The sequence below is a fragment of the Anarhichas minor genome, unplaced genomic scaffold, assembly GCF_050575085.1.
Source record: "Anarhichas minor isolate MPS153535 unplaced genomic scaffold, ASM5057508v1 ptg000049l, whole genome shotgun sequence".
NCBI lineage: Eukaryota > Metazoa > Chordata > Actinopteri > Perciformes > Anarhichadidae > Anarhichas > Anarhichas minor.
Window position 1 is genome coordinate 1,189,492 of NW_027466495.1, and position 12,465 is coordinate 1,201,956.

The 12,465-nt window shown below is 42.1% G+C and overlaps 1 protein-coding gene across 4 annotated transcripts in view; it reads left to right on the top strand.

The window, feature by feature from the left end:
• Nucleotides 1-12,465, top strand: part of LOC142971674 (RNA-binding protein with multiple splicing-like) — a 32,152-nt gene that overhangs the window by 11,944 nt on the left and 7,743 nt on the right. For 2 of the 4 annotated variants that reach the window (XM_076112292.1, XM_076112293.1), the window contains exons 2-7: nucleotides 627-704; nucleotides 1,332-1,370; nucleotides 3,714-3,776; nucleotides 6,361-6,511; nucleotides 8,706-8,833; nucleotides 10,668-10,731. In XM_076112292.1, the coding sequence (XP_075968407.1) occupies nucleotides 627-704; nucleotides 1,332-1,370; nucleotides 3,714-3,776; nucleotides 6,361-6,511; nucleotides 8,706-8,833; nucleotides 10,668-10,730 (522 nt within the window). In that variant the 3' untranslated portion in view covers nucleotide 10,731. Of the gene's footprint in view, nucleotides 1-626; nucleotides 705-1,331; nucleotides 1,371-3,713; nucleotides 3,777-6,360; nucleotides 6,512-8,705; nucleotides 8,834-10,667; nucleotides 10,738-12,465 lie in introns of all 4 variants that reach the window. The other 2 variants (XM_076112290.1, XM_076112291.1) reach the window with 1 other exon arrangement.

A 12,465-nucleotide genomic window follows, 5' to 3' on the forward strand; every position in this document is an offset into this window, starting at 1 on the left:
TTCTTAGCGCATGAAGTGCAACAGATGAGTTCATCCCCAAGTTTTTCATCTCGCAGGGTTGACTTTGAGGTTGCCGGCACCATATGCAGTTTAAAATGTTGGTTTTATGTATAGCTGTTTTTAAAATAGTGGTAAATTGAGATTTTCTCACTGAAAATGTAAGTGCTATCATGTTTCCCACCTTCTTTGACTCAATAGGCTACGGGCCGCAACAATTACATTTCCCTTTAGTCTCTCTTTGCGAGCATATACATTGTAATTCCCCAGCAATGCCAGCTGGAGTTGCAAGTTGAAAAGTTCAAATGTAAAACAGAGGCTAGAGCTGCGAGGGAGGATTGCCGTGAAACTCAACAGGCCGTAGATTACACAGGAGAATACAATAAACTTACTGTAAAAAAAAAAAAGGTGTGTGCGTGTGATTGAGTGTGTGTGTGTGTGTGTTTACCGAGCTCAAAGACCGGTGTTTGAAAAGTCGTATCTTTTAGTGAGGGAACTATTTAACTCATGTTCAGTGTCCTTTTCCTCATTACCTCATCTGTTACTGTCAGGTACTGTATTCAAGGTAGCTATTTATAACTAGTGGAGGTTAATGAAAAATACATGATCTCTTTTCTTGTCTTCCTCAGGTCCGAACGCTATTTGTCAGCGGGCTACCGCTGGATATTAAGCCGCGGGAGCTCTATCTCCTGTTCAGACCATTTAAGGTATGTTTGTATGTTTTAAATGGATGGGCTGCTGCTATTATTAGCAGCTTTTTCTTCTCCAGCAGTCAATGGGACCTCCATTAATGGTGATGAAATAAACGGCAATGGAAAACTCTCGAGGTTCAAGTGTCTGTGTTCCGAAAGCCGAGGTTCAATCACATCTTGATCCGCGGCAAGTGTGTGTGTGAGTCTCATGGAAAAATGGCTCGCTGCCTGCGAAACAAAAACAAAGCTATTTGCTGCACCTCAGAAACTTCACGTTGTCGGAGGCACAAAGAGTCCCAGAGTTTAGCTCAAGTGACTGAATGTAGAGCTTTTTTTTGGACCGTCGACATGATACAGTTAAAGTGAATAATGGCACGATTGCCATGCATCTAATCTCTCGTAGATAACGCTCATGGTATGTCCTCCGAGTGAACGCTTTAGATCGTGAGCAGTAAATCTTGATTTATCAGCTAAGGCGCAACATTTGGTCCATATGGTCTTCATAAGGGCTCTTTGACTCGTAAAACAATGCGTCTAGTCAGTTATACAGCTATGCTTTAAGTTGGCACAAACAGAATATATATTTACATCACATTAAAGCTGTTTTGTTCACCTTTTTGACATTTTCTTTGTTTGTTTCAGGGCTATGAAGGCTCCTTGATCAAACTCACTTCTAAACAGGTATGCTACAAGACGCACTGAGGGCTGTGTTTCCACACACAGAAACAAAATGAAAACATCAGTCAGTCTCTCATCATGCTGTTACTGTTTGCATTACTTTTTCTTGGTCATCAACACCTTCAATTTTTTTGTCATTTCTTTGTCCTGTTTTTTTTTCTTTCTTCTCTGTGTTTTCGTCTCGGGGACTATGACAGATTAGCACCCTTTGTCAGGTGGTACCTGGAATTGGAAAGAAAAAAGGTTTATTAGGGGGAGGTAAGGGAAAAAGTGTTGCACCAACTTGCCTTTGGCAGTCGGATAGTATATGCTTGTAGTTACAGACAGTCAACTCCGGTGGGATGTGCGGGGATGGGAAGGGAGACGGGAAAAGATTTTTGAGGTGCCAAAGCGAGTGTTTTGACAAGAACAGTACTGACGGTTGAGTTTTGCCTCTAGGGGCGAAAGGACTGAAAATGAGCTCTGCTGACAGGTGTCCACATCAAGAGTTAAGCAATTTAGCTTCATGTCAGTGTACTTATTACCAAATTACACCGTTTCCCTGACGTGACATGCTCATTAGGAGGGGTTTAGGGCGATTTCTACCGAATGTGCTTACTATAATACCGCTAAACTAAGAACAAAGGAAAGACGTTTTTTTTCTCCCAGTGGTGAAATTTCCTCAGAACAAGTAAGATCCCATTGCATGGTTTGGGATTTCCCCTTTTTTTGTTTCATTGTGGTTTCATGCTGTACAAATCTTTCAAAAGGCAATCAGCAACTGTGTTTTGTGTCTAGTATAACGAGTATTTTTGCATAAAAAATACGTAAAGATTAACCGAACACTGCCTGAAATCTTGCTTTTGCTGATTTGCTGATTTCTCACCTTGCTGCAGTGAAGTGTACTCCAGGACCCTGTGACATCAAATGCGGTTGCAGGTGCAACAGAGCCTGCTTCCACACTGATGGATGGGTTTTGAAGTTTTCTTTCAGGGAAGGCAGTAAAATACTGCTTTTCAATCTGGTGCTGAGTAAATCTTTAAATGATCAGCGACTCAAAGGCTACTGCTTTCCAAGTTTCATAATGTAGCCTGTGCGAGTTTTCTTCGTTTTGTTTTGCCTGTTTAATGAGTAAGTGAGACGCTCTTTGTGCACTTTGGCCACCCTTTGCACCTCCCCACCTTGCCTCGTACTTTCACAATGGCCATCTTCCCCAGGACAGACGTCAAGTTGCTTAAGTTTAGGGATCGCAAAGCAGTGTACAACATTCCTCGGGCCCCTATTTGTTTTCGTGACTCCTCCCGACTGACGGCAATGACAATGGCGGCGTAAATCAATCGATCCCCCTCTCCCTTCAAGTCCGAGAACACACAGCCATCTCCATATATAGCAAGAGCCAGATCTCAGACCCTTTCTATTTATATTCCTGTTACGCTTCCTCCTCCTGACGTCTTCACTTTGTCCGTCTTTCTTTTTTTTCTTCCATCTTTCTTCTTTTCTTTTTTCCCTCCTCCTCTTTCTCTCTACTTGTTCAAAATTCCCATAACCCAACACTGCTTTTCCAGATCACACGCGGCAGTGCAGCCCCATGGGGGCAACATGTTTAGAGATCTTATTTTCTCCTCACCCCCACCTCCTCTCAGCATCCTCATCCACACAAAAATGTGCATTCTTTGTTCATATCTGCAACAGCGGTTTGAAATCTGACACCCAAACCTGCATCAGTGTGTTTTTTTGTTTTTTTTTTGCCTTTCCCTCTTGCTCACCCACCTTTACTATTGCGGGCACAGAGTGATGTCACCAGAATACAAAACAAGCACTGGTGAAATAGATGTATTGCATGTTTTTCAACTGACAGGCCTGTTTGAGGAGGTCTTAAAAACAGTTTCTAGCTCTCGCTTTCTTTCGTTTTCATTCTCACCTTCAACCTCTGAATACTCATTCCCAAGACCCCCCCCCCCCCCCACCCCACATTAATCTTATTTTCTATCTCTTCTCCTTTTTCAGCTTTCACCCGCCCCCCCCCTCTACATCTCTCACTTTTGCACTCACGCACTTTCTCGCTCTCACATTGCCCGTATTTGGGCATATGGGAGGTGAATGATGAACTCTCCTTGTACATGTTAGCGGCCAGCCTCCATTTCTCTCCCCCTACTCTCTCTCTCTCTCTCTCTCTCTCTCTCTCTCTCTCTCTCTCTCTCTGTCGCCACGGTTTTATAAACAGGGCAAGAGATATTCAGGGCAAGAGATGAAATAATAAAAAAGAAAAAGAAAAACATGTCCATGTCACTCAGACAGAAATGCCGACTCAGTTTTCCTGCCTTAAACCATGTTTCTTTCTTTTGTTCTGTCTTCTTGTCTCCCCAGCCAGTGGGGTTTGTCAGCTTTGACAGTCGATCAGAGGCGGAGGCTGCTAAGAATGCCTTGAACGTAAGTGTCATGCCCTCCTCGTGCTCCTCTCAAGCACCGGCTCGGCGCGAGCATATCTTGTGATGACTCGAAAATTGCATCTCTCTCTCTGCAAATGCATCTGATAACAGGGAAATCCAGACATTTCTACATTTTCTATCGCGTGCAAAAAAAAAGACAGAGAAGGCGGTGAAGACAAACATATCGTGGCTGTTCTAAATACGTGTTTCTGGTTGGATAAATAAAGCCCTTTTTCTTAAAAGCTTTGCCATGGATCCTGCAAGGTCAGGAGGACCATTAGCTCTTCTTCTACATATACATAGCATATATTGATCGAGGGTTTAATTTTAATCTCACTTATTTCAGAATGTAGCTCAGAAGAGAGCCTTGATGAGGCAGAATATGAAAGAGAGCCCATCCTCACAGGGTTTTATTCAGCTCTCTTGAAACAAAGCACAGATAGAGCGTAATGAACACCAGCTCTCGCCCTGCTTTATTTTCCCACTTGTTTTATTTTTAAGGCGTCTAGATACACACCACATCTTTTACCGTAATGCTTCTTAAGTTTTTCTTCATCCCTTCATCACAAAAAAAGATCCGTTTTTTATCATCCTCCTAAAGTGGGACTGTGACAACGCGAGTGGAGTCTGTCAACTTTCATTGAGTTTTTTTGGAGCGCATCAAAGGCAGAGCAGAGAGTTGAAGAAAAGTATAAAAATTATCATCTTATTACGAGCCAACAATAGTCAGACTGTTCCCATAGAATCGCTCTGTGGGGCTGAGAATTGAACAGTGCTCTTGTTTTTCGGGGAAAGCAGCGTCCCGGGGGTTATATGGAGATAAGCCAGAACATCTATCTGCATATTGAAATATGAGAAAGACAGAGGGAAGGAAGGGGGATTTGTTTTCCCGTCAAAGCGGAACAGATATCTTTTTAAAAACACTTGATTCTCCCAACAACACCATTGCAACAGCTACGATCATCACCGAATCAAAGCAAGTGCTAAGGAGCCGTAAGACACATTTTAAGGTAGAGATTCGATATGTGCTCGGGCCTCATTATATCCATGTACCTTATTATACCTCTGTAGCCTCGACTGGCTGAAGCTGCGAGCGCACTGAGCCAAGGCAATCCTAGTTAATTCCCTCCCCTTCATGAGAAGAGTCATCCCTCGCTTGTTTCAGCTCAGCGTTGCTGGAGCCTGCAGGGACAAGCAGAGAAAACCTTCTCTCTCTCTTTAGCTGCAGAGAACTTTACTCTTTACTACTTTTCTCCTCCATTGATCGGACCGTCGGTGTTTTCCTATATGTTAGAGGGTGCTTACAGTTGCTGGTGAAATTCTTCCAGGCCTTGTCGCTTCCACAGCGGGCAAACAAATAGCTGATTTATTTTTGGATGAAAAAGACCTCTGTTTATGTCACTTCTGTTGTTTTCCCTGAGAAAAAAAATATTTGAACTACTGCACATGCGGAGATCAAACTGTAAGAGAGAAAGAAACCTTTACTTGGCTTTTTTGAAGGCTTTTAGCAGTGGCATCTCAAGAATTTGGCAGAGTGTTTTGGCTGGCTTGAAGCGGTGATGCTGGCAATATGTCATGACGAATGGCGGATTTGATGTCATGATATTAGGTTACAGTTACAGAGTTCAGTAGGGAGAGAAAAACGAGGGCCTCGTGGCTTGTCTGACCGTGGTGTGAATGACATCCTACGCCAGCCAGCTTTGTGTCATCGGGTTCTGATTTTCATTTGTGGGAGTTACCGGTCATCACGTGCGTCCAACCGGGATAACACTATGATCCACAGTGAGCCTTTCATTACAGCAGGATTCATAGTCTGAGCAACTGAAAATGTCTCCTTGAGACTGAGATTTTGGCGGTTAATTTCGTAATAAAATACTGAAAGATGAAAAGAAGCAAACGTGTCAATGCCAGATATCCGCCAGGTCCCAATGGACATCTAACCAACACACAAGACTGAGACTGAAGTGGAAGACATGCATTAGAACAATCTCCACTGAATTAGGTCTAAATGAGTCTGGTTCATCGCTACTCTGAGGCACAAAACTATCAGGTCTAGCAGTTGCTCTTTATTTATAACATCGCCAATTCAGTAGTGAACAAAATAATGAATCTTCTTGTTTAAGCGACAGTTTTTTTAAGTTACACTGTTACTAATTACTCTTTAAGCGTCGTCCTTATGTGTTGAGTTTGAGAATTCCTCCAGGAAAACATGGGATATCTAAGAACAACTCGATAAATATGTTGTTACTCCTCGCAGGAAATGAGTTGATACTCAAATTTGATCAGCATATAAAACTATTGAAACTTCCGAAAATCATCAAATATATCAATTGAAATACCCAGTGTTAAAGTATACGTTAAAATCATGGATATCTTTACTGCCAAGAGTTTGATTCTACCTCACAAAAAAAAAAAAATCTGATATTCACCTTTTAAACCTTTGTAAGAATAGAAATGATAATAAACAATATAAGTTATATTAAAAAAAACAGAATATATAAAAAATCGACTCTATTTCAAGAGCATGCATGAACGCTTGCTAAGAAACAATATTTTTGCTAACACATCTTTCCGTTTGATCTCAGGGGGTCCGGTTTGATCCAGAGATCCCCCAGACCCTTCGGCTGGAGTTTGCCAAAGCCAACACCAAGATGGCCAAGAACAAGCTGGTTGGCACCCCCAACCCCCTTCCCTCCCAGCAGAGCCCCGGGCCACAGTTCATCAGCAGAGACCCATGTGAGTACTCCGAACATTTGTCGTCTTACTTTTTGGTCTGTGTTGCTGCTTCCTTGTGGCCATTAGTTTGATATTGTTTGGGGCGACTGGACAGCTGTGAGCCATTATTGGTCATTAGTAGAGAAGTTGTGCTGTGACTATACGTGAGAAATGAACACTGACTCGGCTGCTAAACAGTGAAAAGCTGATTTTTCTTTTATTGGTGAAGTGGTTTTTTTGCCCTCGTTGAAACCTTGTCATTATGTGAAAACCTGTAACCAAAATTGAGTCCTCCCCAAATCCTGATGATAAAATAATTGTTTGAAATCAGATTCTGTGCCGTAGTTGGTTGACTTGATTAGCATTCTACCCCCAAAACAACTTATTCTCTCCTGCTTGATTAATGACTCATAAACAGTTCATGTTCATTATTTAGCCATTGCTCTAATTATTTAGAATCAAAGCCTTTGAGTATCAGGCGCGTATTGAATATGCCAATGCAGCTCTGTACTTTTCAATTCTCCATTTAGTTAAATATTTTTTCTGAGGGGTTAAAGGATTCTGCAAGAATCAGGCATTGATAGTTGAACCACATAGTTGAGCCAGCTGTGGTTGTACATTCCTCCTAAATGACCAAACCGCTCTTATCTTGGATCTTTTTTTTTTTCGCCAGAGATAGAGAGGGTGTGTACTTGGGGGCCTCAGTGGAAAATGGAAGGAAAACGACAAATGAAACCATGACGTAATCACCAGGAGAGAAATTGCTGTCATTTCCTGATAAGAGATGTTTAAATCAGCCAGTTTTCTGATCATGTTGTGATTAACACTGAGCAGCAGACACAGAGAGCACAGGGAAAACGCTCCTTAAAAGATTGTGCGCCTATCTGATGGTTCGCTAATGTTTCTTATGATTCTGCATTTAAAATGTACACTTACTCTGTACCACTCTGCACCGTCACCTATCTCTTCACTCATGCACTATGCTCCTTTTTTTTCCACTTTCCACTCGACTCGAGTAATTCATCATATCCGGGATGGTTTCCTCTCATTTTATCCTGATTTAAGTCCGTTTTAGATTTAAGGGGAGGGTAATTGACTGTTTGGTAATCCCCGCCCTCTCAGCGAGTGTTGCTACGCCTGTTAAGCTTTTCGTTCTTACACGGGACATATGCAGTTTTAGAATAATAATAGAGACAGACTTACCACTCGAAATACTTTTGAAGTAATGTGCCTATGATTTCAAGCAGAAGAACGACGATTGTCGGAGCTGTAGCTAAATAGATAATCAGGCCAATGTAAGTTTCGTGAGTTGGTTCAAAACGCCATCTCCGGCTGATTTAGTAATGTTTCTGACTCATTTCAAAACAAGAATTGGGGTAAAAAGGGGTCTTAGATATGCACTTGGTGCTACATACTAGCTTTAGGCAAGGTATTGCGCTAACTAGGCCCACTAATCACCAGTGCATGCACCCTTAGAAGACACGTAGTGTAATGCTAAATTAATAAAAGGCGTTGTTCTTGTATTGCAGTGTAGAGCTAGACAATCCTAGTATTTTTAGTATGATAAGAAAACAATTTAAGATCATGCTTTTTCAAACTGTATGTTTTCCCTTACAGTTATAAGAGAAAAGGCAAACGCATGGTTGTCTTGGGTATTGTTGGCTAGGGTTGCTGGAGTGTAATTTTCCCCAAATCCAATGAAAAGCAGTACAGAGCTGCCGAAAATGCCCCAAATCTAATAGCCGCGGTTGCTACTGTTGGTAGTAAGCTAGCTGATGAACATGCTATCGATTGTAGCTCAGGCTTGAGCAGATAAACACATATTTTAATTCATTCCATACACTTTTGCTTTTTTTGTTTTCAGAAAAAATAAACACTCCATCCTCCAAATAATTCCACCAAGTAGTATCGCTCTCACTACAGCCCAATGCACACCGCTTTAGCATGTTGAGAAACCCCAGGCTTGACAGGTCTGCCATGCCAAGCAATGATTGGACATCGCTGTTTGAGGGTTTAGCAACCGTCAGTCGGTTTCAGGAAATGAAACGAGAGGAAGCTACTTCGGATAACTCATACCCCCCCCCCCCCCCCCCGTAGTCCACCTCCACGACCACGTCCGCTGCCGCCACCGCCGCCTCCACCCTGTCTCTCTAGCCACCCACCCATCCGCTGGCCACTCTCCTCACTCCACTCCTCCTTTTTCTTCTTTCCACAGATGAGCTCACAGTGCCTGGTCTATATCCCAGCAGCCCAGATGTGTGGGCCTCATACCCGCTGTACCCGGCGGAACTGTCGCAGGCCCTCCCACCCGCTTTCACCTACCCCTCCTCACTCCACGCTCAGGTAACCTGCAAACCCGTCCCCTCCTCCTCCACCATTACCACCATCACCACCACCACCACCTCGACCTCCGCCCCGCACCTCTTCCTGAGCCCACCGCACAAACAACTGCTGCCGTCAGCCCTGAAATCACTCTCTTCTCCATACCACAGACGCACCTCAGAGCACACGCCACCCAGTCTCTGTATTTTGCAGATTTACCGATCTACTGATTAGTTGACCAGCTCTACTTCTGCTGGTCAAACATGTATTGTTTTGAAGTCAAAGGGGTAGTTCAAAACTGCCATTTCTGAAATACTGATACTCATGTTCATCTGCTGTCAATTTGCTCCATAAAAGCAGGAAGTGGAGCAGGAATTTGATGTATCGGATTTGTTTGTTGATAGTGAAATAATTGACTTCATGAATATTTGATTTACAGGGTGTAGTCCATTTATGCAGACACGTAATGCTGTTTTACCCTTCTCTAGAGAAGACAGGCATCCATGGGTTTGACTGACTTATAAATGCTCTAAGTAGGACAAATAGTAATGTTCCCTGAGAAAATAGCTATTTGTATAGTTTAAAATGGCACAGGGTTATACAGTGGAAGTTGAATTAATGCTGATTGCAACCAATCACTAGCTTTCTGACTCTCACTCATACCGTGTGACTTTATTAATCCCAATTAGTGGCACCATCAGAACAACTAAAAGCTTCAGTGGTTTGAAAGGTGTGCGTCATCATTTGACCATCGCCTACTTCACTAATCAAATCCCCTTTTCAACCAACCCTGATCCAGTTTATTGAGGCCTTCTAATCTGCACTGCTCCACTGTGAGTTCACATGAGAGTTCCTTATTGATCTCTTGAAATTCCTCTCATGGAGAGTGTTTGGTGCCGGCCGACCCTGATAAGATCTCGGTATTAGACATACTGTTTCTGAATTCTTGTTTGCTGATTGTTTTTTTTGAAGCTTGCAATGATTTCTCAGTACTTAACTTGTTACAGAATCTGGGTTTATTAACGTCTTTTATCTCTGCTAGAGGGTCTATAGATGTCATATATAATGCAGATACTACGGTTATTTAGGTATAAAGGCCCCCAGCAAAGACTTTAAAGCTCAGATGATGTCGGAATTTGAAATGAGTGCGAGGTGAATCTGCCTAGCTGGCATTTTTCTATATGCGTTGGCTATGTGAGCACTGACACACACAACATCCCGACATCTGGCTTTGTGATTTCAAGAGGGGGTTGTGAGTAATGTTTGCATCTTATAAACCCTTCTGACCTTGAGAAGATGCAGATGTCAGACGTAAATATATGTATATTAACAGGTCTTACGGCACACACACACACACACACACACACACACACACACACACACACACACACACACACACACACACAAGACTAAATGATCAAATCTAATTTGTGGTAACAGGCTCAGCTTTCTAGCTCCCTGGTCAATCAGCTGCTGTCATCTTTTTCAGCAGGAGTACAGTAATGTTATTGGATTGCTCATAAATAGTTTTTATACTTTGGACTAAACATATGAAATACAACGTTTTAATTAATGATCTTAAGAGGTGCTTGTAGCTGGATTTTGTTAGCTTTGGACTGAGCCAGGTGAGCTGTTAACCCTTCTTTCTAGTCTTTATGCTAAGCTAAGCTAACCAGCCGCTGGCAATAACTCCTTTTAAATGTTTTAAAAATGTTACAGGAATAAAAAAAATGTACTTTTACTACGGAAAAGTATTCTGAATTGAATATTACATGTATGTTTGTACAAATATATATTGTATAGACTAATATATTTGTATATATGTGTGCGTGTGTATTAATGTATGTGTGTTTAGATTCGCTGGCTCCCACCTGCAGATGGAACTCCTCAGGGATGGAAGTCCAGGCAGTTCTGCTGAAGTATGTGTGAGTAACACACACACACACACTCACACACACACACACACTCACACACACATGGCCCTACCAATGACCAAGAAGTGCACACGACCAGAGGTGCACATTGCGCCGTGCCATGAAAAACCTTTAGTAAATGTTATGACACTTTGTTTAAACAGGCACAGAGGTATTCCTAAACATATGTTGGGGAATATCACAGGGTGTTACTCTGTGCACGTGGCGTGTGTGTCAAGTGAGCACCCTCTGCTTGCTCTGAAACCTCCGACCAGCTTACCGCCAAACTAACCAAGTAATTAGTCACATTTACTGCTAGTTGATTTCAAATACGGACACAAAACAAATTAGCCTTTTAGAAGTGAATGTGGGACTTTAAAGCCCAGCGGGCCAATGAAACCACAGCCGGTCCTCGCACACCATCGTAAGACATGAAAGACGCGATATGAAGGGGAACACTGTTTTCCCCACTCAGGTCATAAGGTACAGAGGGTCGACTTTTCCCATTGATGTGATGCTTGATCTGAGGCATCAAAGGCAGTGCGTCAAACAGAATATACAACGAGCTCCTGTGCCAACGTTTTAATAAAACTGCTAATATCAGCTGCTTTGATAGGTAATGTTATAACCAATGGTCAAAGTCACTCAGCACATTTACTCAAGCACTGGGCTTGAGTACCGTTTTGAGGTACTTCCTCTACTTGAGTATTTCTATTTTATGCTACCTTTTTACTTCGCCAACTTGTTATTCAGAGGTACTTTTTACTTCACTACATTGGCATACTATCACCTAATGATGCTGTGATGAACGTGTTCATTTGGAGTCGTGCATCAGGTGAGCTGACCATTCTAAGTCCAATATTTACTCTCAGTTTAGCTCTGTTTTAGTTTTAACTCTAAATACATCTTGATCTTGATATCTTGCTCTTTTAGCTGCTAATAATTAGCTAGTCGCTAACTCTATATCTACCATTTGACGCCGGGTTTATCGGAACGTTTTTCGCTGCAAACAGACACTTGTTGTATCTGGAAACGGCGTTAATGAAAGCGGTAAGAGTGAAGCCAAACAGTACATTTGCAGGTGGGAAAAATAAAACGATGAGCTGGAAAATGATCAAATGCTCTGTAGAGCTGAGGGATGATTGATGATGATTATCTGTGGGTCCCTATAAGTGAGCCCTTTCACATTGTACGTCATTTCATCCGCCATTAATGTAAAGATATTGATTAGTGCAGCTTTAAATAGAGGATCACAATATATCTTCCACCACTTCTCATGTACTGATTTCAGAACAAAATCACCTTTTTTACACTGAATTGTTTCTTCATTAGGATCAAACATGCTGAACTTATTGGTTCCACAGATCAGCCTTCTGGAAGGACTCCTGATATTCATTGCACTTGTATGTGAGGGAAAGTTTATTATTGTGCACGCGTAAAAAAAAAAAACTGAATATTGTCCTATAATAATGTTGGTAATGTACAGCAGATATTAGGAAATGTTTGTCATTCTGTCAAACCATGGCAGGATGAAATACATTTTTTAATTCATAAAACCTTTTTGGCCATTTCCGCATTCTGACAAAGTGCACAGTGGAGAATTATAAAGGCAGAAAGAGACGGAGGATGTGATGCTCCGAGAGGTCGTAAATGTGGAACACGCACCATGATCTGCTGAGGTACCTGGTTATTGCCGGAAGGGCCATTCTTATGAATCTTTATTAAAAAATGATTACCATG